The sequence below is a fragment of the Chlamydotis macqueenii genome, chromosome 1, assembly GCF_036417535.1.
Source record: "Chlamydotis macqueenii isolate bChlMac1 chromosome 1, bChlMac1.mat, whole genome shotgun sequence".
Classification (NCBI taxonomy): Eukaryota; Metazoa; Chordata; class Aves; order Otidiformes; family Otididae; genus Chlamydotis; species Chlamydotis macqueenii.
This window is the reverse complement of record NC_141556.1, coordinates 132,116,109-132,142,616: the sequence shown is the minus strand read 5'-3', so window position 1 is coordinate 132,142,616 and position 26,508 is coordinate 132,116,109. Positions and strand designations below refer to the sequence as shown.

Below are 26,508 nucleotides of genomic sequence, written 5' to 3'. Positions count from 1 at the left end.
CTTCTAATAATTAAAAACAAAACAAAAAAAAAAATCTATCATTCAGTGGAACAAAATTAGATAAATCTTTAAGTCCCCAGCAAAAGTGTCCACTGTTTCTCCTACTCCACAGAAATTGAGATACTGGTGCTTAGGTCAACTCCTGAGGTTACTTGTCAAAATCACTTCAAATCCCTAACACCTCATCCAGAAAAGGAAATAATTTGGTCCAGAATAATGCAAAAAAAAAAAAAAAACCAAACCCAAACTAGTTCAGTTGTAAGAACTTTCTTCAACAGGTTTCTATGACACTAGGATATTTTTTTCAGTCTAGGCACAGAGGAACAGATGAATCCCTTCTCAGTGGAGGAAATAAGTCCTACATTATCTACCCTTGAAATTTAAGGAAAGCTGTAAAATAATAATTTAATTAAAACCTGGAGGAACGTGAGAGGATGACTGACTGCACGACTTGGCTCTGATAGTATCACCAAATTACTCTTTAAAGAGAGCCCTTAGCGAGGCTGGGCTCCCATGACGTAACAATGCCTGTATGTTTTATTTATGAGGTTATCAGGACTTTCCTGTAACAACATGTGAAAACTGCACCGTTGCCGCTAGGCGTATGGCCCACGTAAACTCGGTAGGATTTTGGCAGTATACCAGTGAAAACAGTCTCAGTGTTTGAATTAACACCAATGTGTGACATAAATACAGTAACAGGATTTTAAAAGCAAAGGCTTTGAACCAGGCTTATCACCCAAGAAGCCACAGCAAATTAATTTGAGGAGAAAACAGAGGTGCAGAGAGGCTGCGTTTCTTTCCCTGTACTACAGCCAGAGCTTGGAAAGGTGACAGAAGGAGAAATTGCAGTGAAACAGCAGGGTGAGAAGTCACAAGGAGAGATCAAATTCCAAAATGTACAGCTTGACAGGATGTTGTGGGCATGACTGATAATAATTTGTCTTAGGAATTTTAATAGTAATGACTTGGTAGCAAATACATGCAAAGTATTTTAGCATTCTTCAGTGACTTGTTACCTTCACCCGCTCTGCTTCCCCTCCTTCATTCCATTGACTTATTTATTTGCTGAATCCACCAGCAGTTTCATTTGCTACAGGACACTTTTTGCCCTAAAAAAAATGGCACTGACCCAAGAACATCAGCATAAATTAACCTTGTAAAAATGTAGGTTAGAAATGCAAATGTTCTTGCCAAAACAAAATAAAATCTGACCTGGTCTTCACCTGGGGAAGTTTTAGCCATTTCTGACCAAGATTCTATTCACTGTGTCATTGCTGTGCCCAACATCCTACTGCAGATATTCAGTCTCCAAAAACCTCTTTGGATTTCTTGTTTCTCTACCAGCTGCAGTGCAGACAGTCTTTGTCCAGGAACTGAGAGAACAAACTCATTTTGTCAGGCAACCGTATGAATTTGTATTCTCGTGAATTTGTATATTTGAACGGGTAAGAGGTTAAGAAAAGAAAAAGAAGAAAAAGGAAAGAGTGAAAACTGTTCTTGAGATCTCACACCAGGAAAATTAGGAGTAACTCCATAGAATTTATTGATACAACTCCTCAAAGCTCTGCACATTTAAGGCACTAATAATGCTATTTCAGGCAATGTTGTCACATGTATTTTAAAAGAAAGAAGTTATTCTGAAAAGGGAGGTGTGACCATAATGTTAATAGGGTGTTACAGATCTAGCCCTGATCCTCCTTACTGTGCTGCTCATGTATTGAATTTGGTGAGAGTGGCTGTTATTTCTAGGAAAAAAAAATGAGGAAATAGTGTCAGAGTAATTTCCCTGATTGTGATCATCTCTCACACCCATTATTTTTTTTTTTCTCTAGCTATATAATTTTAGGTTCTTGGGTTCATTCCTATATAACATCAATCACCTACAACTGCCATTGATTACAAGTTATTCCTTTTAGACACAGCAAGAAGATATGAGTGATAATGCAAAGCTTCTGGTTTGAGCTATACATGCAACTGTTTAAAAAACCAAACATTCTTAGAGCAAGAACTTCATAGATCACACACAGCACATTGCTTACTATTTCCTTCTATTCATTGAATCTCTCCTGCATCATAGTTGTTTTCTCTGGAAATCATTATGGCTCGATTTCAGCAGGGACACACATCTATTTTTGTAAAGCTCCCCAAGTGAACATCACACACTGGTTTCCAGAGCATTTATTTTGATCCTGAAAATTGCAGGCCCCAGGTAATCATCAAACCCACTAGTTTAAAAACATTACTGCCTTAGTCTTGAATCATTAGAAATACTATAAAATGTATTATTATAGTTTAGTATTACAAGCTGAAGAACAAGGGAACTGAGAAGAAAACAAGCATCAAAAAGTATTCTGATGGTCAAGAAACCTTTTTCTTATACTTTACGTAATTATTTTAAAAGCTTAAACATCCTTTCTCGTAGTGTTTCTGCCTGCAATTTTAAGGGCTTTTACACTGAACACGTTGCTTCAACAGACAAGTTAAATTGGCCAGCTGAGTGAATAGGATCACCTACTCTGCAGCTGTAGGAGATAAATGATGGGATAAAAAAGTGGGGGAAGAGAGAAACATTGTGGCTCATGGTGTTCTGGACTGCTATTATTGCCACTGACAACAATAACAAAAATGCATCTGAATATCTTTAGGTTTCTATTATTTTTAAGTGCATGTATTCTGGAGAGACTGAATTAATTTAAAGCTTCTTTTTCTTAAGATTAAAAGAAAATCCAGAGAAAACTGCATTCAGTCATCACATACATTATATTTTCAGGATTTTAGCATAGTGGCCCAGCAGTAATCAATTTTTCAGAGTTTAATGTTGATACTGAAAACCAACATCCCCAAATATCAGGTAACTACCATTTATATATATGTGCGCACAGACACACATAGAGGCAGGATAGGTGAACAACCACGCTCCATGTTGGTTTTGGAGGCAACCAACAGCTTGAACAACAGTGTTCTAAAATGAGAGGAAATAGAGAGAGCTCTTCAGTCTCTACATGATTCTTATGTAGGGAGGAGCAAGGAAGAAGTCCCACGGGTTGCTAAAGCAGGAGCAGGAGCAGCGTATTCCCACCGATGCACTTGTGCCGCTTACAGGACAGCCTCCCTCTCATGCAGGATACGGGCCGTGCCTTAGAGCTAACAAGAAGCAGACCTCAGAGTAAACAGTCTTCAGCTCTTGAATATTAAACTTTATATTCTAACACAGGGAAGGGACCACAGTTTAAACCCGCGTGGGAAAGGTGTCTTCTACGGGGGTTTGCAGGCTGCCTTGCAGCACTGAAGCCCCAGAAGTGTCCTGGGATCCCAGGCTTCTCCAACCGGCTGTGACCGATGCTGGAGAAGGGCATTGCGCTACCTTGGGCGCATGGGGTTGTGGAGCACTAAGAGAGCTGCAGTGCCACATGGCCAATGCCCGAAATACAAGCAGGGTGGTGGCAGTGGTGCCTGAGCTGTGTTATGTTGGCAAGGCTGGGACTGTGATGGGGTGGGAAGCAGGGAAGGGTGCTGCTCTTTTTTTTGAGGGGTGGCAGAGGAAAGATCCCCACCCCACCAGCCAGAATAGCAGCCTGTGCTATTTCTCTTGCTTCCTCCTCATGTATAATTTGTACAATTACAGGAGAGGGGATGATTTTTGCGCCCTTCCTCACCAGGTGAAAATGCAGCCTGGGAGTTCAGATCCACCCCTCACTTATGACATTTTGTTTTGAAATTAATTTGCTGAGGAGCAAGGAGGTCTCTGCTCAGGGCCTTTGCTGGAGCCTGAGACAAGCTTTGGGTGTCATTTCCCAGGGCAACAGCACACAAAGTGCTGCACCTGATCAGAGAGCTTCTGTAATGCCCAAACACCTCATAGGTATTACTTATTTATATATTAGAAACATACTAATAGTTTACTAGTTACTGAAAATAAACCTGGGAAAGGACAGTAACAGTGTCTGATTCTTCTTGGTGTGTACAATCCTGTTTTGCAGATCACTTAATACAAGTAATGTGGAAAAAATGCATTCATCCATTTATAAATCAATTTGTAAAAATCCATTCAAGGATCATTGCTCTTTTTCCTTGCTTTTTCTCACAACTTGATTCTCAACTCTTTTACAGCAGAAAAGCTCTACCAAGGACTTGTGTCAATCTCTAGTAATCCTTCACCGCACTTTCAAGACCTCTGACAAATTAAAAGTAAAGCTTATTGCGCAGACTTGCATCACAGCAAACACTAATATTGGTATGAAGAAATGACAGCATCAAAAGCAACAAGTTATTTAACCCCTCAGCTAACAGTACTCTCTCCAGATATTCAGCCAAATTTTTAAAGTTACATCTTAAAGCAAATATAAAGGAAAATACAAAGTATCTTTCTTCATAAATACTCACTTATCGTGCTTCCTTTAATCTTAGTAAATAATTGAGTGGACAAATCACATGAATGACTCGAGTTAATAAGAGTGAGATGAACTGCCACCATGGAAAGTATTAATATACTTCATAATAAAAGTAGATTCTCTCATTTTTAATTTTGACTGAAGTTATGATTTAAAAAAAAAAAAAAAAGTAGAATGTTTCCCCTCCAACGTTTCACTAGAAAACTAATAGCAGCTCCAGGCTGGCCTCTTCCTGAGCAGCAGTACGTGCATGTAGATTGAAGAGAAGTTCAGCATTTGTGTTACAGGTATCCTTACAGAACAGCGCTTGCACACTCAACAGAACAGCGTCTACAAGCCACAGCTCCCAAGTTCTTTTTTGCTTCTTTTCTTCGTGAAGTAATACCGCACAGAGCAGAAGCTAGGTTGCAAACTGGCTTGTATACTGTCACTAACAACCTGGAAGCCCTCACCTTAAGGTTTTTCTGCCAGCAGCCTGCATTTCTTCTTTGTATTGGCAAGACCTCAGAAAGCAAATTAATATATGGCAAAGAAAACAATGGTGAAATATTTTGAGGCTCTGACAACCACTTCTTCATTCAGTATCACGCCCTCCTTCAGAAAACACCTCAGAACAAATTAATGTACAGGTATTTTTAAATTAGTCATATTTTTGCTGGGAGTAAAAAAAGCTAAGAAACAAGTTAGATTCATAAATGAAAATGTATTTCACCTTTATACATGCTATACAGGTCATGCAAATACAGAAATCTACAGGTTATACAGTGACACCATAATAAAATATAACGTGACATCTGTCAAACACAATGTATCACAGCAAACCAAACTGGTTTTGTTTGTTTATTATTTAGGAAATAGATGAAGGACTAATTTGGAAGACACAGTACCATGCTACAGCTTACTGCACAGTCAAAAGAAAGTATTTCTCTGAAGTACACTAACATAAATAGAGCTGAATTGTTGTAGGTATGATTTCTTTATACATTGCACATAATGTCATTGGTTACTTTCCCGTTGCTGGCTTTAAAGAGCACAAGAACGGGGCTACAACTGAGCTCAAGCTACGCTGTGAACTCCCTTAAAATGTGAAAAAAAAAAAAAAAAAAACAACAAAAACCAACCAAACAAAAAAGCAAGAAAACCCACCCCCCTCAGGTTTTCACTTCTTCTGTGATAGTGGCCAAAGAGAGCTGTATTTATAATTTATTCTTATAAGGAACTGGACAAAAGTGTCCTCAAAGCAGCACATGATCTAGCATAAAGTTACCAGAGTTCACCAACAGAAAGAAAGTTAACACTGTATGGCACAGAATGTCTGGACATTATACATCTTGATGTGAACTTTTCCATACAGATGCTTATAGAAAGTCAAGGGGGCTAGCAGTGTTCCCCGCGTGTGTCTTAGCCTTTGTATTTCTGCTGCAACATTCACATATTGTTTTGCTGCTGACTAAATCTTATTTTGTTGAGCCTATAGGAAGACAAAATACTTCTCCACATGATAGAAAGCTTGCTGGTATTAATCAAGTGTCTGCATCTTCAGTGATTAACACATTATCTCACCCCCCGACCACTCATTCGGATCTACTACAGCTATATTCTATATATATATATATATATATATAAAGGGATTACACTAGGCGTTTTGCCTACTTTGTTTACAGGTGTTACACAAGTATGATTTTAAACACATAGTTGACAGTCGCTCCCACACTAATTACTATTAACCAGTAAGTGCCACTAGTGACTAAAAGTGTCAACATAACCGTAACGGGATAGCTCCCACACTCACACTCAGTAAGAAGGCTCTTTTGATTCCAGCAGTTGTGTATTTTTCAAGCCTTTTCAGCTCTAATTTTGAATTATACACCTGCATAAAAGTTGCCAGTAATTCCTTATTAAAGACAAAAAAAAAAGATAGGCACAAAACTAAAGTACAGTATATTGTTTCATTTCAATGCACTGTGGGCAAACCTCATCATTATTTACAAGAAAAAGATGTCTAAATGAATGTATGATAAAGCTTAAGAATAATTTCAAAATAAAATGCACCAGTGAAAATCACGTGAAGTATTGAGATGAATTTTAAATTAAAAGAAGAAGTAAGTGCTTTATTAGCAGCTAAAGCTCAAATTCTAATGCACACCCCATCTTCCCTGAAACCATCAAGGCTCTATATCACTGGTTCCTGCCAAATGCAGCCAGTTATTCAACATATTCCCTGGGAAGACAAAGTTATATTCAGCTCTGATTATTTGAAATCCAGTGTTCAAGGACTGCAGAAGCTTTTTCAAGTGACAAGCTCATATTTTACTGCCAGTAGCATCACAGGGACATATATATCCTCCACAAATTGCTACCTCTGTCAATTAGAAAAAGAGAGAAGAATATCAAGTCAGCTATGCAAGTTAGATGACTTCAGTTTTGTAATTTAGAAAACATTCTTTAAAAAACCCAAAAAATCGACTATGGCATTGTACTTTGAAGCTGTCACTAAAGCCTACTATGCTTTTTTTCTTATTGTTTGCTAGCTTCCCAGGATAAGTGATTCTACGCTGCACTGCAAGTATTTACAGCAGCAGCAAAGTGCAAGCAGCAACAATGGCTACCATTTTCTAGGCTGGCTCTACTTTTAACTGTTTTCTTCATGCAAATAGGCTCCAAAGACTTATAGGAAAGGTATCATATTAATGAAGAAAAAAAAGCAACTCTGCTCACTATATTTTGAATAGATAAAGGAAGCATTTCCATTTACCAGATACTTTTGGTTGCTATGATACGCTCAGTTTGCATATGATGCCAATTTACAAAGAGGTGCAAATATGACAGATTATGCTAAATTTAAATATCTAGGAGACCAGCTTTCTTCCTCTCTCCACACATGCTGTTTACAACTGCTGTTTTTCTGGGAAGCTCATAAGTAATCACAGCAATTTATAATCTCTAAGATGTTTATCACAATACTGTACCTTTACCTGTTCTGCTGAAAAGCGAGGCCGTCAACAGATAGAATTAAGTGTATTTTCCTGTCCTGGGCTGTTAAATCCCTCAATCAAGTTTTTGTTACAGTCATCTAGGCTAATGGTATCACTGGACATCTTGGAGTACGTAGCTTGGCCTGTGAAATCCAAGAGATCTTCAAGAGCCTTGGCGTTACTTGTCCCATTTTGGTCCAAAGAAACACCGGGCATGAGTTCATTCATGGGTGAATATTCAGGGATAGAGATAAGTTCTTCTTTTGAAACTGGGCTGTACAAAAGATAAAACGAAAGGAAGATGCAAAGTAAGAGATGTGTAACTTTTCATTAAGCAATAACCAAATCAATCTTCTTACTGTCAAAAACTACTACTTATCTTAAGGCCAGCTGCAGCAAGCCTTTACCTAGAATCCCAATCCAAACAAAAAGAGGCTACCCTCTTCAGAATGGAAGGTGATACTTAATCCATATTCCTTAAAGATTAAGGTCTGTGGTAGCTGTGTGATATGAACACATTTCTGGTAATTTACTCCCAACTCATTATTTCAGTCCCTGCACCATTCCTGTAATTAAACGTTAACTGCATCTTGCAAATTATTGTCCTGACCCTGAAAACATTTACCTAAACCACTCACATTTGACAACTTAATTAAAAAGTTATTTCTTGTGACCTTATGATATGCTTCAGACATTAAAAATCCTAGAATTTAATTTAAGAAGTGCTGCTACCAGCTGATGCTTTGCCAAGACTAGTAAGGCTCGTGCACTTCAGTTTGGAGAAGAGAAGGCAGAGGAAGGATTTCACAAAGATTTCTAAAACCATGAAGGAGCGGTAGGTAAATTGAGGGCAAAACTATTGCTCATCAAATCCTGCAACACAAAACCTAGGGGGTGCCCAAGGACACTAATAAGAGACTAGGTTTAACATATCAAAGAATGTAATTTATCTAGTGAGACTGTACTGTGAAACTCGCTGCCTGATGAGGTCCTGGATGCAAACATTATCAGCAGGTTGAAAAAAGAAGTTGAATAAACTCATGGGCAATAGGTCCATCAGCAGATATTTCAAAGGGCAAGGTGAAGCTGTGCCCTCTAACATCCCTAATATAACACTTCTGTGTGGTCTAAGATTGCAGGAAGTGGTGGGCTACGGTGCTTTCCCTAACTAATTTTTCTTACCAATACTGAGACTAAATAATGGGCTAGGTGGACTACTGGTCTGTTCCAGTGGGGCATCTCTTACGTATTTATGCAAATTTACTGGAAATACCAAAACAGTACAAGAGGTTAACTTGGCTTGCTGATTAAGGAAGCACTATATAAAAATTCTGTGTTTAAAATTCAGAGCTAGCTTTCTCCTAGCAGCCTTAAATTATCAACTTCCTTCTTTCCTACAAGTCCTTCCATCAAAATCCAACAGTATTTAATACACAAAGTTATTTACTGATTTCCATACACTTGTTCCACTTAAGTACTTAAAATTCTAAATTAATTATTTTCTTTATTCTGTTTGTATGAAGGCAGAAACACTCATGCATCATAGCCATGCAGTCTTCATACAAATTAAAAAAATGGTGACATCTGACAATATCTACAGTAGCTACTTTGACAGAACAATCTGAATGGTTTGGGCAAACTTGTTCAGAATCCGTAAGTAAGGACTGCATAAGGATTTCAGAGCCCTCCCCCTGGCCAAATATGTGTGAGAGAGATGAGGTTCTGTTGACTCTTGTCTGAAACAACCAATTTGCATCTTGACAGGAGTGGAGTGCACCACAGTAGACACCTGACTGCCCCATGGTAGGGCAGGTGAGAAGTAAAGCAGTAAAGAATTAACATATGAAATAGAAAATTTAGCGTGTGCCTAATATGAATGCCACAATTTGTACTGGCAGATATAGTCTGTACCTCACATCCATGGACTGAACCTCATCTGTTGAATCCTCCACGCTGTTAGATTTCCCATCAACAGCCTCCAGTTGAAGAAGTCCTGGAACTGACTTTAGTCCATTAGCAACTACATCTTGGGAAGTGATTACAGAAGCAGTACTTTCTAAGCTTTTATTTTTCAGGCAAGTTGCCAATCTGTTGATCTCTATAAAAGAAGGTTAGAAATTATGACAGTAGCAACTTCTTTATTTAAATGGTTTTTAAAAAAATCACAAAGGCTTTTAAGTTATAGATCAAGTAGAAAGGAATACTGACAGTGCAGTAGGACTCAGTTTCATCTATGACTCATCATACTATACTGTCCATCCTCTCTTCAACTCTAAAAATTGCTCTTCATGCTGCATCTTTTAAATGTGAGGAAACAAGAAGAGAATGTTTTATCTTTTACATCATCTACTAAAAGCCTTAGCCTGGGAAAGTAAGCAAAATATAGAAAAATGCCAGATATGTATGTTTTGCTTAATAATTCTTTAAATAGATACACTTTTTTCATCAAGTCAAATTAAATGTAAGATTTACAGCAATGCTATAAAAAGCTTGCAAGCTTGGTTGTGTGCAAAAATTTTCTACCTACTAAATTTGAAAGTAGACTCCAGCAACCAAAACTATTGGCAGACTGGAACTTCTCATTTACAGAAATGCTATGTCAGGTACTAAAATGGACGAGAAACTTCCTTCTGCTTCTGCTTACGTGGCAAAACAAAGCTAAGTCTCCAGTTTCTAACATTTGTCACTGACGCAAATGTAGCTGTTCTTTTTGAGATGAAAGCAAAGAATCAGTGATGATACACAATGCTCTGCGCGAGATTACAAAACTCTGAGAAGAACTAACTGTGAAAACAGGTCAGAAAAAGATGGCAATTTTTACCTGGCTGGTTGAGAACAAGGGTCTTTGGTTGCTTTTCCACATTCAGAGTTGATGGAACCTCCAGTTTTGGCTCTTCCTTCTGCAATCAAGTAATGAGTCAACTGTATTAGACAAAGGACTATAACCTTCACAGAACTGACCGGACTCAAAACTTGTGAGACTGCCCACAGCCACGGAGTGGTCAAAGGTCATCCACAGTAAAAGAGGCTTTTTATTTTTTTTCCCCCTCCTTTTTAATTAGGCACAGAGTTTATTTTCTTTTTGAATTAAAAAAAAAAAAAATTAAACATTCTCTGAAAGTAACTGAAGAAACAGCTTCCTAAGTAGAAAACTTAGAATAGAAGTGAAAACTTGACACTCTGTCACTTCCTAGCTGGACACAATTGCCTTGTTCTCAATCCTACATTCCTGGCGGGCTTAACATGGAGAGCTCAGTAACTAATTCACTGGCTGGTACAAAGCAGGAGAAGATACATCACAGCAGCAGACGTTGCAGCTCCAGCATCCAGGAATGGGCTCTTGCCACTTTGCTAGACAGTGAGGGAGGTAAGTCTGCAACAGCTGCATGAACCTGTGTCTCTGTAGCAGTGGCACAACAGTAACTGTGACACAGTAAGTCATTCTCAGTTCAAAATGCAACTAAAATTTGGGTGTTGAGTGTACCTAAGTATAGCTACTAACATGAAAATACTCTAGAGTTTAATTTTCACATATGCTTTATAAAACAAATTTTAAAAAATGCCTGCAACCACACAGTTTCATACCTTTATTTCTGGTGTTTCACTCCTCCTTGTTCTCTTCATTATTTCATCTATTCTCTAAAAATCAAAATAAATTGGAGGATGAGAAGGCAGACAGAGTATTTATCACAAGAGACTGATAAAGAAGAAAGAAAAAAAAAGAAAACCTTTTCTCTACTGTCATAACCTCATCCCTGGCTGTCTTGAAAATGGGAAAATAAGTAAGAAAACAAAAGATAGAAAACACCTTGGAGCTGGCTTTCATGTACCATATCTCACAGAACATGACTTTCTCAGTAGATGCAGTTTAGACAATTTAATACCAAGTGTTTGCAATTATGAGTTGTGCTCAGCTCTGGAACAAGACATTTATTTAAAACCAACAGCTATTATTTTCATCTAGTTGCTTTTCCAACTATTTCCAAACAGTTCCTTTAAAAATACTTAGGCTTTTTGAAATGGAAGACTAAAATGAAATATCTGAAGTTATTCTTGCTGGTAACGTGTAACGGATTACCCTAAAATACTGTTTGTTTCTTCTTTGTTCATTTAAAAAAAACCCTTCCAACAAATCTTGTCTCTGCACTACTGTGAAAGGAAACTAACTTCAGATTTAAAGGCACTTTGGTTTGGTATTCTAATCTGCAACATGCCTCCAGCTCAGTGGTAAACAGTTAAAAATAACTGTATTGGAATAACACGTATGGAAAGATGACCTTTTATAACCAGACAGAGGTTCTGCAGCTCTGCAGTTGTTCTCTCTTTCCTGCCACAGAGCTGCAGATAAAGCTAAGTTATGCAGCTCCAGCCATTTCCTTTTGCAGTAGTGCCCAGACAGCCCTGCTGCCCCTGCATAATGCAACCAGAGACAAGCCAGGTGGGAGAAAACCTGTTTGTTAACCACATTAACTCTCTCAATTAATGACAGTGAGCTTTTGTTGAGTAAGTTTTAAAACAAAGTGACTCACGTTCCTCAATAGTCTGTGATGTCCTGGGTTGGGAAGCAATCTACATTTTCCTTGGCATGCCATTCCCCGTTTGTCTCAGGCATTTAACTTTGTGGGTAGAGGCTAATTCTGTGTAGAAATTCTACCAGGCACTGTTGTAGAAATTCTAATTTCTACCAGTGCCTGGTAGAAAGTCGTCTGCCTTAGGCAATTTCACTTTGTTACAAATCTTGATGTCCACATAGCCCTAACATGTAAGCAGCAAATACTAAGTCAGGTATAAATATCAACCTGTAATCCCTCCAGATTATTATTTCTAGATACTATTAGGTACTTCCTAGGTTATGTATTTAAACAAGAAATGAAATAATTATCTTAAATGAGACACAAATATCTACCTTCTTCCGCTCCAGTCTTTCTTGCTCAATTTGCTGCATGATTTGTTCCCTTTCAAGACGAAGTTGTTCAGCTGCCTCCCGGGCTTTGATTTCTGCTTCTTCCCTCTAATCAAAATGTGTAAAATATGATAGGGTCATTATTTATTCCAGGCAAATTACCAGATACTATGAAGTTTTCTTTATATGTGTATAAACATATGTGTACATTTATATGCATATAAAGTTTCACATTTGTATTTGAGATGGTACCTGTTTCTCAAGTTTGGCTTGGAGCTCTTTTTCTTGCTTTTCTTTTAGCATTTGTTCTTCCTCAGCTCTTCTCTTGGCTTCCTCTTCTGCCTTTTTTCTAGCTGCTGCTTCTTCACGTTTTCTTTCCTCCTCTTTCTTACGAGCCTCTTCTTCTAGACGAAGTCTTTCTTCTTCTGCCTTTCTTTTCTGTTCTTCTCTTTCAAGCCTGCAAAAAAAAAAAAAAAAAAAAAAAACCAGAACAGTATGTTTAAAAGTTTTCATCTTGTTTATAGCATGAATCCTATTGTATGTATGGCACACAATCAGCAGTAACTGATAATGTATGCATCAGCACACATTTTCATGAGAAATGCCAAGATATAGCAAAGAGGTTCAGCACATGCCCAGAATTCAGGCTGCTACCAAACTTTTATTCCAATCTTATTTTCACTGCCTAAAATATTTCCTAGAAATTATAATTTCCCTTGGGAACAAAGGTATCAAAAGAAAAGAAAACATTTCCATTCTAATTTTGATTAGAGCTTCAAAAATAAACCCCTTCCCTCTTCCCCTGTACTTCACACCCAGAATGCTGGTATCTACAAACAAGCAAGTACTTTTTTCCTTTGTTTCAGCTGAAGATAAACAGATTGGAAAAGTAGCAGCAAAGTCCACAAAACACAGTGGTATACTAGACAGAGTGCATCTAAATTCCACCTGTGTTGTTCCTTGGCCCACTCAGGGACATCATGCTCCTTTGTAACCACATTCAAGAGCTGCTTTGACAAGTGATCATTCTTCTTCTTGCATATCAAAGATTCAGGAAATATTTCCAAATTTCCCCTGCTTGCCATGTTTTGAATAATAACAGACAAAGTTGAATTTAGACACGCAGAGTTAGCGATTTACTATTAGGGGCTTGAAGGAAGGGTATGATTTGTTGACACTTGCAACCAGCATCCAATGTGGAGAACGACCTAAAAGCTTGCTCCCAGAACACAGCCAGAATTTCACTGCTTAGAGACAGCAACCTTCATTGTTTCCACACTCTTAAAGCCCTCAAATGCCTACAACAGAGCTGGGCAGGTAGATAAGCTTCAGGTTAATTTGTTGAATGATATAAGCCTTGCCATTTAAGGCACATACTACTGCAAGACTTTCTTCTATGTGAACTAGCTCAATTAAAACTGCCTCATATATATATATTTTTTCTTTTTACAAAACAGAACAGTTCAGATACGTCCACACTGCAGTGCGGACATACCTGAAATATTTGGATGAGTAATAGTTTCTTCAAGCTTCTTAAAGAGGCCAAATTATTATTTTCTAGCTTCACCAGTCATAAAGACTGCAAAAGACACTAATAAATTACGGGTCCAAATTGAACAAAATTAACACTTACATGTAAGCTCCCACCTTGCTTCTAAAACCACCACAGTTTCAAGCATCTTCAATGATACAGGTTCAATTATTGCATAATAATTTTCACAAATCAACAGAGATACCTCTCCCGTTCTTCTCTTTCCTGTCTCTCCCTTTCTTCTTGTTCTTTTTGCAGGCGGGCCTGTCGTCTTTTTTCAGCTAGAATTTTTGAGGCTTCTTCTGCATCAGTTGTTCCTGCTGTGATCTTTCCTGGGAGAAGACAACCAAGGCTGGAAAATTAGGCAGAGAACTGAGAGTGCCCAGCACTTCCACGCTCGCACAGAGGCTAAAATGGGCCTGGTTCACACTGGTATGACACCTTTGCTTTTCAAAAGCATACCTCAGCATTTTCAGCAGATAGAATATGGGATAGGTAAGAGCATCCCTGAATTTCAACATTTTAACATATTTTTACAACAAATGTTTTTCATGCATGGGTAACCTTGGTGAAAAAGATATGTTTAGTGGTTCTAGTATGTACCTTTACACATTCTCATAACCCCATGACTGACCAGCTTCACAAAAAAAACCCAGTTCATTGCTGTTTAAAAGCCTCACAGACCCACAATACCTTTATTCTTGCAGTAAGACTCACCTTCACTGTTTTCAGTCTTCCCTGCAGAAGGCACATGCTTCTCTGAAGCCACCTGGCCCACTTCATCAGTGCGTGCTCCTGGGGATTTTTGGACACTGACATTTTCTTTCTCCTTGTCTGCCTTCTTTTTAGGAGTTTCCTGGCTGAGATTAGAAGTGGTACGATGCTTCACAGGAGAAGCTAGATATTGTTTGGCATTTTTAGGAGATTGAGGGTAAGTCTTTGCAACTGTCCTGACGGAGGAAAAACAAACAAAAAAAAAATAGGCCATACGTTACACTGCCTGGAACCCAACTCTGTCTTCTCATATATGGTTCCTCTTTCTTGTCTCTGGCTACACAGGAGCATCAGCTGTCTTACACAATACTGCATAGAAACCACCCGGATCCAAGCACTCAGAACCTGAAATGCAGGGAACTAGCACACAAGTGCAAATGATTATAGAAAATTCTCCTTTTAAAAGACCAATAATGCTGAGTTGTAGGCAAAAGATTTGAAATCATGGACTACCTGAAACAATTATTTTCTTAATGGCCATTTCACAATTTTGTCAACACTGTTTGTATTGACTAGTCCTTCTCAACATTTAAAGCAAAACTATTGCTGCTTTCTGCCTGCAGAAATTGAGTTGCAGCATGCTGCTTTCATCTAAATACCACCATGTCAAACATGGTCTTTTTCTAATAGAAACTGATTTTCCAAAATAGCACCAACTACTACTATCCATAAGGGTAAAGCTGGGTACCACAAAAAGAGACAGAAACTGACCAAACCATTCTACAGTCAGCTCCACTGTTTCAGCTGATGCTTTAATGAGCACCAGCAAAGCAGACTCAAGGCTCAAAACTCAGCCCCTGCAACCTTTTGCACAGCTGCACTTGAGGTGACGGCAAGGCAGAGCAGCACCGCTGCTGATTGCTCATTTGGCTGTTGCATGCTTTAGGTGAAATGATAACCTTGAAATCAGTCCTGGGAAAGCGGAAGGGTAAAGATACTTGATATTCACTGAAAATTGGTGCACATTAAGAGAGCAGATTACCAGGAAACATAAAACTACACACAAACACCATTCATTATTTATGTAACACCAGTAACTGGCACTAAATACTTGTAATGTTAAGGCTGGGCTGTGTGACTAAGTAGTATGGAAGTAAAAAGATTACAATCTTAAAACAATGATTTACATAAGTCACATCAGAGTAAGTAATCCTACATTAAAATGAACATTACACATGTAGTTTTAACCTTCCTTATGGATATGTAATTATGATAAAAATGTATTATCCCTTATCACTTTTTTCATCTACACAATATAGAGTTTCACATACTATAACATGTTTTCTGGACTATACACTCATTGTGGCAGACCACAAGCATGAAAAACATGGACAATGGCTGAAAATTAATGGACTGGAGTGGCAAGTTTTGTATAGATCTAACTCCAGTATTGTGTGGCCAGAGACTATTATGACTAGAACAACATTTACATTACAGAGCAGACAATAAAAATTAAACGCCTTTCAACTCGCCCCCAATTCATGAATTCAGGAGAAGAAAGGGTTCATTTCCCCCATACTATGCTGCATTTGAAAGAGGTTGAGAATACAGGGAGTTCATTGAGAGTCGCTGAGTTTGTGGGGAGGAAAAGACCACTAAGTATTGCACCACTCGTATGTTCTTACTCCCACTGAAGAGCCATCACAGACTCCAAAAGCCCTTAGGATGGTGGAATAGTAGCACCCAACTAAATCTGAAGTTCAGCTCGGGTACTGTCTGCCTGCAGGCCCAGGAGCTTCCTGTCAGCTCAGGTCCTTGCCCTTGCTCCTTGCCTGAGCTAAGTTGTACGTACACCTGTACCCAGACTCCTAACTTGCCGACTCTGACCTGATGTCCTAGTTTGTCCTTGGATCTGCCTCTTTAAGGCCTTTGTTGAACTCTTAGCTGACTCTGGTCACCATCACCAGACCTGCCCTGGTCACTTATTTTGTCTGCTGTGGGAGGGGGTCCTGTGGATGAGGTCCATGTCCTTGTTTGCCCTGCTGCCACCCACGGCTCCTGGCTCACCCTGCCTTGCAGGGCACCCTGCTCCTGCTGCTCCCTGACAGAAACAGGCTTTGGAAGATGTCGACAGGCAAGTCTGTCTCCAGCTCTTGTAAAAAACAGCAATGGGAGAAGGCAATGGGACTGGCTGGTGTTGACCCAATCTGGTTTAAGTATTGTCTTTAGTTTTCTCTTTGGGATACAGATAGATTCCCAGGCCCTCCTAAAGACAAAATGCAGAGATTTCAAGACCCCACCTACATACGTACATCTCACCATTACAGTAATTTCCAAATGCATTTCATTAAAAAAAAAAAAAAGTATAAATAAAAGGCAAACAACCTTTCTTAAGCTCTTCTGCAGCCCAGAGGATGCTTCTGGCTAATGGGACACTTCAAAGCATAGTCTTTTCTTGCTGTCCTTGGTTTACATTTCCAACTTTACCACAGACTCCTTGCAATGCTTTTTATTTAACTTGTTGTGACAAGAGCAGCAAAACAGTCACATAACTAAGGCTGAGTCATTTTCAGTATTAGCATAGAAGTAATTGTTCTCTAATAAAGACATGACAATCAAATCAAAGACGTTGGTAGGAAGGTGTCTAGTCATGAGAGCTATGTATCTTGCACTGCATAGGAATTAGAGCAGACTGGCTTCACAACTTACCTGTTGGACTAGAAACATGTGCTGAACCTATTATTTAAGTAATGTATCTTTGAACTTTTAGGTCTACAGAAATTTTTTCTTAGAGCTCTTTGGCCAGAAGAACAAGAAACGAGTAAGACTTTGCTTCTCTCAAAGCAACTAAAAGGGAGAAGCATATGAAAGACCCATTACTGCAAGAATGACAACAGTGTACTGTGAGGAGTGAGAAGCTGAGAAAGCCTATCAGAAATAAGAATTTTTTTCAGAAATTTAAAATCATTTATTGGGTGCCAGCTGTAAGTATTAAACGAACACTGTTTTCCCTCTTGTTTTTAAAACATATTGTCAAATTAGAGTCTTTAACACTCCTAGACACAGGCAGAATTGTTACTGGAAAACACTCACTCTTCCTAATAGTATGTAAATTCTGCTACTTTTTACCAGAAAGGGCCAAACCTGACCATGAAGACAGAAAAATGGGATTATTAAGAGAAAATGTATAAATGCTTGCATAGGGGTCTGTTTAGGTTTAAAAAATGTTTTATTTTTGCCTTGGGAGAAAAGGAAAGGAACGTGATGAAACCCCAGTAGGAATGTGGGAACACAGAAGTGTGCCTGATTAGAATCAGAGAATTAAGGCAACTCGTCCCCCAAATCCAAGAAGTGGCAGCATGTTAGTTGTCGGAAAGTTGACTCATCTCAGTCACTGGATTTTACAGGGGAATACAGAAGTACAAGAAGCATCTTCCTCCCTCCATGAGGTCTCAGTGTTCTCACCTAACCACCCTGTATTGACATGGGGACAGCAGCTTGTACAGAGCCATTCTCACCACAACTGCAAGAACCTCTATCAGGTCTGAAGATCCACTCACTGGTCCTTAAATTACAAGGGCTCTTATTTAAAAGAGAGATAGCAGGGATAGCCCATACTGCAGAAGAATGTCTCAGGAAGAGCATAAAAGGGGTTTGGAGCGTACTTTTGCTAAGCAGAGAAAATAAAGTACATGCAGCACACAAGTCAGAGGTCTCATCCAATTTTGTCCGTAAAGAGCAAGAGAGAGAACAGCATGCTTTCTTGAAAAGCTAGGTACATGACAGGTCTTCAGTTACAGCAGTTCAGAAGGCTGACTTTACACCAGAAATCTGCAACAATGCCAGAGCTGCATTATTTTTTCCCCTCTATCTCCCTATTAATTCAACAAAAGCTCTGCTGAAACCACACCAAGGACTTGCATGTTCTCAAGCCTATTTTTTGAGGTTGCTCTAATCACAAGCTATTCCTGGGTTCTGACATTTTTGCTCCGCTAACTGCTTTTGAGAAAATATCACAGATTTCTTTCACTTTTGTTTTTTATCTTTTCCAGCCAGAGACAGATTCATTTCTCTTTTAGATTTCTTAAAAGAGCACAAACACAGCATAGGTCTATAGAATAATTGATAGCTGCATTATTACAGATGTTTTCAAAATCTTTAATTGGCTCACTCCTTAGCTAGCTGCTAAAAAAAACCCCTCAAATCAGCCTTGATCTCACATTCTACCCATTGTTTTTATCTCTCCAAAGCAAAACAAAAATCACGAGTAGTAAACGTAGCACACATCAAATAAAATCCAAAACTAGGTCACTGCAGGATACAGAAGCTACTTCTGTGAGGAATTCGCCACACGCAGACACCTTTCTAATAGGTCGGTTTTAAAACTTTTTAAAGTTTGGGCTTTTTTGTACTACTCTAGGTTCATATTTCATCAGTGTTCTGTAATTGGACTGAGCACATGCAATTCCGACATCAAAGTGTGTCTCAGTGGCTGCAGTGGGATGCTGCTGAAAAGAACCACCAAGTTACAGGTTCAGTTAGTGAAACTGTGAGCAAAGGACAGTGACACGGACCAGGAACTGCAAAAGAACCCAGAACCACCCACCGGCAGCACTGCAGTCTCTTATACCTTCCCCCCTGCCCCTCTCTCCTTCTCATATGAGGTAATGCTTTGGCAAAATAACGTAACACAGAGGCTTGGCGGAGCTTTCCATTTTTATTCACCGGCTCATACTATGGCTTATCTGAAGACAGTTAAAATTAATCCTACTTCCTTGATTCAGTTAGATCCCACTGATTTCAACAGGACTATTTACCCAAAGGCATATGAAGGACACAGGCTTTATTGCTTTGCCAATTTATACGACAGGACACTTACCTACTCTCTGAGGGATACTGCAAGAATAGACCGATTAACGTACAGATCTTTGAAGACAAAGCATAAAAAAAATTTACCAAAAAAATATAGTATTATTGATCTTGTGAAAGATCTGAAGAACAGGAGCACTTTACACAATCAGTATCCAACAGCAATTGTAAAATTTCTCAATTATTCCTCCTCTCTAATCCATTAACTTTCATCTTTGTCAAATGATCCACAGTGGATTCAAAGCAATAGTTTTGGGTTTATTTCTTGTATGACACTTCTTGATAGATTTACTTTTTGAAATATCTTCAAGCTTTGAATTCCTTACTTGCTTTTAATTATTGCTCAACATATTTATTTTTTTCCCTTTTCAGGTCCATATTTGTTCACTCATTTTGTGTTAGATGTTATGTTTTGGCCTGATCTTTTTCATTTTCTCAGTAAAATTCACACCTTCAAACACTGCATTTTATTTATGTAATTGCTGCAAATCTATTCTGCCAGTCACTGTCTCTCTTTAGGTTGAGGTTTTATTGTCTTGTTTGAGCCTGTTTCAGTTACTTCACCATAAGAAAAAGAGCTTTTTAATTAATAAATAATGAAATTACATATCAAGAAGACAAGCAACTACACCACTCACAAACCAAGATGATGATTGTGAAGAACTAGTAACTAGAACAATACCAATTAAACTTGAATATCAAGTCTCATAATTTAAGAAGAAAAATACATACAGCTGATTATCATCTAAATCACTGGCCATACTTGATTCTTTCCTCAATAGGATTTGAAGTTAAAGTCCTATGCAGGTTCACTAATTACTAATGCTGTACAATACATATTCTTATTTCTTCTAGGGTATTTTTTTTGGCCATATGGCGTACTGGAAGGAGAAAGATTAAACTTGTAAAAGATTGTCAGGTTTGCAAGGAGAATGAATATTTGCCACATTAAAATTATAATTAAGTTCTAAAGTTAATTTTAAATGAAAAGATGATATTATACAATTTAAAGGAAGGTTCCAAAAGCCTTACTGCCTGAATTTAAATCCACTTACCAGCCAGATCGTTATTTGGCATTTGAGTTGTATGAAGAAATGCGTATCTTTATATAATAATATAATATGGTCACTAGGACACTTTTTTAACTTTAAATTTCTGAGGGGAAGTTTTGAGAGTGCTGAAGCAGAAACATCAGTAATAAACATGGATTTAAACTCTATTTACTGTATCTCCCTTGAGGTCAAGGAGAGCGTTCTAATTGGGCCATGTTAAGATTAAATGCTCAGTAATACATTTCTAGCAGCGGTCAGAATCAGATTCTCTTGAAAAGGAGGGAAAAAAAAACCCAAAAAACAACAAAAAAACAAAACTACTGTGGCTCACAATCACAGAGAAACCCACCAGTAGTCATCTTAATTCCTCCATACAGCATCTGCTTCTTCCTCTAAATACAGTAGTTTAGACTCCTTATAGGCATGAAAGCATTTACTATAAAAAGGTTCTCATAATTTGTACCTCTGGGGGGAAAAAAAAAAAAAAAAAAAAAAAAAAAAAACTCCCCATTTTTGCCTAACCTTTTCTGGAAATCAGTGCTACAAATTAAGACTGGGTATACTTTTTTTCATGAAGCACTAAACATTTGCTGTTTTCACAAAATCTTTTCTTTTCCCCAGATGTCTCTATGATGAGCTATACCAATCTTTTCAATGTCTACCCATGAAGAAGTGCGTCACTCTCAGCAATCCATTTCCCATCAGTCATTTTGTTTCACTAAATACGTCTCTTAGTGTGTCTTTTAAACTGTCTGACTGAACTGAAAGATGCATTCTGAAAGGCAGTATCAGTACTTATAGAATAATATACATTTTTATAGCTCAAACTTCTCTGTACATTTTGAAGTGCCCCTCAACAATGATCTGCTCAAAACTATAATGAAAAAATTTAATTGCCATGAACACTTCATATCATTCCATTCTTCACAAAATGTACATAGTCCAGAATCTAACAACATTATATATATAATATTGAAAGTTTGAGCATTTGTGGCCCTATAATAAGAACCAAGAACTGCAATTTCCCACTTGCATGAAAGGGGATGTCTGAAACAGATAGAATGCCCAGAGTCAGATCATTTCCTGCATTTTATCTAACACCAGATTCACATACAGAAATCATCCTCCGTTAAAGGGTTATGCAGTCAGAGCTGAAATACAAAAGGAACACTAGCTACTTTTTGAAGCTCAAGAAATTTGTCAGAAAGAGGATCATCAAGATCGGTTCAGAATATGGCCAGGTTCAGATGTTAATAAGAAAAAAAAAAAAATCAGCAAAATGAAATAATTTTCAAGACAGAAGTGGAACTCATTAACACAGCCTAGGAGAAAAATAAAACAAAAGTCAGGTAACTACTGTAGATCATGACTGCTTTAACATACTTCTCCATTACAGCCAGACTTTACATCCTGTTCTAAGAAAGCTGAAGACACATTTGCTTAGACTCGTGAGTTGCAAGCTGTGGTACACGGACTAGTTTTGAGTGTCTGCAAAAGACAACTAAGAAAAGCAACTCAGTTGCTCGTAAGCCCAGATATGCTATAGGTCCACAACTCTGTACGAAAAGAAAAACCAACAAAAAGCAATAAACCCAGAGAGTTCTGCAAATAAGCAAAGATTAAAACTGATGGTTTAGATGACGCATAGTTAAGTATATTTATGGAACCAGATGGTCATGCCAGCAATAGGAAATGCATATTTTAAATGCTGGAATTTATAGTTGGTGTTCATGTTCCGTGCATTTCTTCACATTATGCAGAGCTTCTTCAAAACCAAAAGAAAATAAAAGCATGTTTAAAAACCAAATTAAATAAAATTTCACATGAATCATGACAATGAACCGTGACAATTTAAAAAGACTGAGAAAAGGAAGTGTCTCTAGTGACAACGGACACAACGTCACAGATATTATGTCTAGTCTCTCTCTCTCCCCATCTGTATACATAGAATTATAGAATCATAGAATGGTTAGGGTTGGAAGGGACCTTCATCTAGTCCAATCCCCCTGCAAGGAGCAGGGACATCCCCGACTAGATCAGGTTGCTCAGAGCCTCATCCAGCCTGGCCTTGAATGTTTCCAGAGATGGGGCTTCCACTACCTCTCTGGGCAACCTGTTCCAGTGTTCTATAAAACTCGCATTGTAAAAAATTTTTTCCTAATATCTGATCTAAATCTACCTTCCTCTATTTTAAAACCATTATTCCTTGTCCTATCGCAACAGGCCCTACTGAACAGCCTCTCCCCATGTTTCTTGTAAGCCCCCTTGAGATACTGGAAGACCGCTATCAGGTCTCCCTGGAGCCTCCTCTTCTCCAGGCTGAACAGCCCCAACTCTCTCAGCCTGGCCTCATAAGAAAGGTGCTCCAGCCCTTTTATCATCTTTGTGGCCCTCCTCTGGACCTCCTCCAACTGGTCCATGTCCTTCTTGTGTTGGGGGCTCCAGAACTGGACACATGTGCATGTATAACTAAAATAACCAGATTTTATACAACACTTCAAAGGAAGTTCCTCAAGAATCTGTGCCTCGTTATAAGTAACAAGAAGCTCATAGTATATTAGACCACTAATAAGAAAGGCATACTTAGGTGTCGCAGGTGATGCAGATCTTCTGGACATGGCAGCAGGAGAATCAGACCTTCTTAGAGGAGACCCCATACCAGATGATGAACCAGGTGTTGCAGATCGCTTCTCTTTCTTTATCTTCTCAGTCTAGAAGCACAGTTAATTTTAGTTTCCATAATTAGGACCAACACATCAAAAATATATTTGATAGCTTTATTAACAAGATGGCATATAAACAGATTTGTGTAACACACATTAAGAGAAAAGTTTTTTAAACACCAGCTCAACTAAGGTGCAACCGTTTATATTTTACATAAACCTCTCCTTGCCATGTCTTGCATAGACATAGTATACAAGTTGCAGATAAGTAACATCACATTAGAGCCTCTCCAAGAGTTCCTGGGAGGAGTGGCAGCACTGGGTGGAGTTTTCAAAATCACCTGTGTGCTCCTGCAACACCTCTTAATCATGGTCAGTAGTGCACCCAGGCTACTGTGCATCTCACAGAAACGCTGCTGCATGTAACACTGTGAATCACACCTAGGAAAAGACACTACACAAATCTGTAGCTCCCAGCTTTGGTCTTCTCATTTGCACCTAATTTAGATGGCATGAAAACCCTTGCTGTTAATTATTACAAGACACAGGATCTTATGTGAATTTTACAGCCCCAGTATAAGTTTTTTAAAACATGTTTTACACTGAGTAGACTCAGTGAAGGTGAATGACTTACCTTTGCTCTTCTGGAAACTACAGTGGATTAACAATGCAACTTTTAAGTAAACAGCATTGAAAAGGTCCACAGAAAGAGTTAAGTAATTGGTATAAAACAAGAGGTATTGTTAATACACTTGGCAAGTTTCCAAAATATGTGAAGCTTGCTAATTTACCAGCAAGACTGGATCGACCTATAGTCATCCTCAGTAGAGTGATCTTTTTTGTCATCCTCATTCCAAGAAGTTACAGCCAAGCCCAGAAATATACATTTCAGTGCCAGAAATTTCAGTTTCCTGAAAATAAAGGTGTTGCTGTTCCAAATACCAGCACTTAACATTGACAGGAGGAGGAAGATATAAAAATGCTGCTAAAGAGGAGCACGACCGTGAGAGATGCATGCAAGCGTCACTTTCTTATCACTGTTTCTTATAACAGGGGTAGCACTTTATTTTTATGAAGGTTAACGGAAAGATAACAACCAGAAGTGAAATCAAAAACCACTGTAAACCCACCTGAGTAACTTCAGCTGCAACTGCCCCTTTCACAGCATCAGACGTGGAGGGTGAAGTTGCCTTCTTTCTGTCGGTGGTTCGGGTGGGGGAAGGCTTGTAGGGAGATTTAAGAGGACTAGCTGGTGCTACACGAGGACAGATATGGAATACTAAAGAGTTATAGTACAATAGCAAGAGCAAAAGGAAGCACAGAGAGAGGAAGTAAAGGAGAGGAGAAAACAACATACTTTTACATTACGATGTTCACAGGCAGTTTTCAAGGTTTTTTTTAAGTGTTTCAAAAGATCACATTATGTAACACATTCAACATGCTCCCGTGTTCACTAAAAATGCCTGCACTGAAAGTAACATTTTCTAGGATTTTTTTTTTTTTTAAGTTATCTCTAAAATACCACTCTCTTACTCATATACCTTTCAAATCACCTGACTATGACTGTGATTCTTTTATCTTCTGAAAAGTCCATCTTCCTTTGCATTTACAAAAAGAGTAATCAAACAATTCTAGTTGAGGGAGTTTTGAACAAATACTGTAAAACAGGAGAGGTGATAGAAGCATAGGAAATTTTTTTAAAGCCTGAACATGCCAAAGGCTCCTAAATACCTTAACTGCTTTTCAAAATAATACTTAATTTAAAAAAAAAAACAAAAACAAACAAAAAAAAAACAACAAAACAACAAAACAAAACCCAACCTGAACTAAATGCTCCGGTAGATATTTCAGTTATTGTTATCTGTGGTAGACATCAGTTTGAGTGCATTACAGCTTACAGGGCAACTCTTTCTGGGTATTTTTTCTTTATTTGCAATATGAACAGGATTTTAATTAGATTTTTTTACTCCTGTTTTTGATCATATTGCCTATTGCCTTCTAGGATGAAACTTTCATACACATATAGAACAATCAACAGAACATATGCTTTACTAATAAGACAGACACTAATTCTAACCATGTGACAGTGTATTTCCAATCTTATTCAACTGAAGTCAAGAAGGATATTGACTTTGGAAAAGTAGTAATTATGCTCAAATATAAAGGAATTCACATTTCCAATAATTTTTTTTTTTTATTGAGGGCAGTCCTGCGACATATTTTATGAAGCCTTTTTATATGCTTTTAAGTTTAACTGGACCTATGTATTCTTTGACTGACTTCCTATCAAGTTGGCAAAAGTTCACTGAATATTAAGAAAAATGTTCAGAAACTGAACTGTCACCTAAGATAAGTATTTTTACTTCAACTGTAAACAAAAAAATTAATTATATGTGCCCAATAACAACCGTTTGCCTGAATATCTTGACTCAGAGTGACACTAATAATGCATTGCCCTAGAGAAAGAGCCTTAAATTGAGGCTCCTCATTTCTAAGCTTATAGAAAATGCAGAAGCAGAGCAATTTTGACCCAAACGTAATGACATGAGGCATAGTATGAGCTCTTGAGAAGGAAGAATCCTCTTCCCTGTTCATAAAGCCACTTCTATGGAGAGAAGTACATGACAAATGGGAGATCTCCCTCAACTCTTTTGCTGGCAATTACTGACAAAACCATCAATGGCCATTCTGAGTATTCATGTTGGGTGATACAGCATGATTGCCTCACAAGGAAATGACAAGGGGCTGCTGGTTCAGAGAGCTGTTCTCAGAATCAGCACTCCTGTTCCAGCTCAGGGAAAAAGTAGCTTGCAGGCCAAATTGTATCCTCCTCAGATATGTCACTGTGCTACTTTAAAGATCCTGTGAAGAAGAGAGAGATAAAGCTGGGAGTTTACAAACAAAATGAGTGGGAAACCACAAAGAAGGTCCCTACTGATTTCTTCAATATCAAATACAACATGGAAAACATCATCTGTAGGTGGCCCCAGCAATTCACCTCAAAATTTTAAGCAGACTACATTAATCTCATTTCAAGTTGGCTTTTATTCAGTCTTAGCAGTAGCTGACCCCTGAACAGTAAGTAAACTGGGAATTTTCTCATGGGCCAGGTACTATATGACAACACTTCTGCTTCCAAGAGATGCTGCTTTCAATGTAGAAACAAGGGATGTGATTTTGGAGCCTTTCAACATCAATGTCCCCATGCACTGCAATAAAGTAGTAGCACACAAAGGAAAGGAGGCTTACTTTGCAATTAATTTTAAAATAACTTTGTATTAAAAGCACAGATGCAAGACCTGAGCCTATTTCAACCATGGTGTATGAAAATACTCATCATAAAGATGATCAGTCTTTTACTGTCTAACTAATTTTACCTTGAAAAAGCTTTTCCTTCTGCATACAGG

The 26,508-nt window shown here is 38.2% G+C and overlaps 1 protein-coding gene across 1 annotated transcript in view; it reads right to left on the bottom strand.

Moving 5' to 3' along the window:
* Positions 1-5,077: 5,077 nt before the first annotated feature.
* The window catches only part of MAP7D2 (MAP7 domain containing 2), an 84,341-nt gene continuing 62,910 nt past the window's right edge, over positions 5,078-26,508 (bottom strand). The window contains exons 8-18 of the mRNA XM_086767389.1: positions 24,232-24,380; positions 23,022-23,149; positions 14,521-14,753; positions 14,009-14,135; positions 12,525-12,729; positions 12,276-12,380; positions 10,955-11,008; positions 10,191-10,269; positions 9,281-9,467; positions 7,370-7,643; positions 5,078-6,756 (exon numbers count right to left, since the gene is read on the bottom strand). Of these exons, the coding sequence (XP_086623515.1) occupies positions 7,394-7,643; positions 9,281-9,467; positions 10,191-10,269; positions 10,955-11,008; positions 12,276-12,380; positions 12,525-12,729; positions 14,009-14,135; positions 14,521-14,753; positions 23,022-23,149; positions 24,232-24,380 (1,517 nt within the window). The 3' untranslated portion in view covers positions 5,078-6,756; positions 7,370-7,393. The remainder of the gene's footprint in view (positions 6,757-7,369; positions 7,644-9,280; positions 9,468-10,190; positions 10,270-10,954; positions 11,009-12,275; positions 12,381-12,524; positions 12,730-14,008; positions 14,136-14,520; positions 14,754-23,021; positions 23,150-24,231; positions 24,381-26,508) is intronic.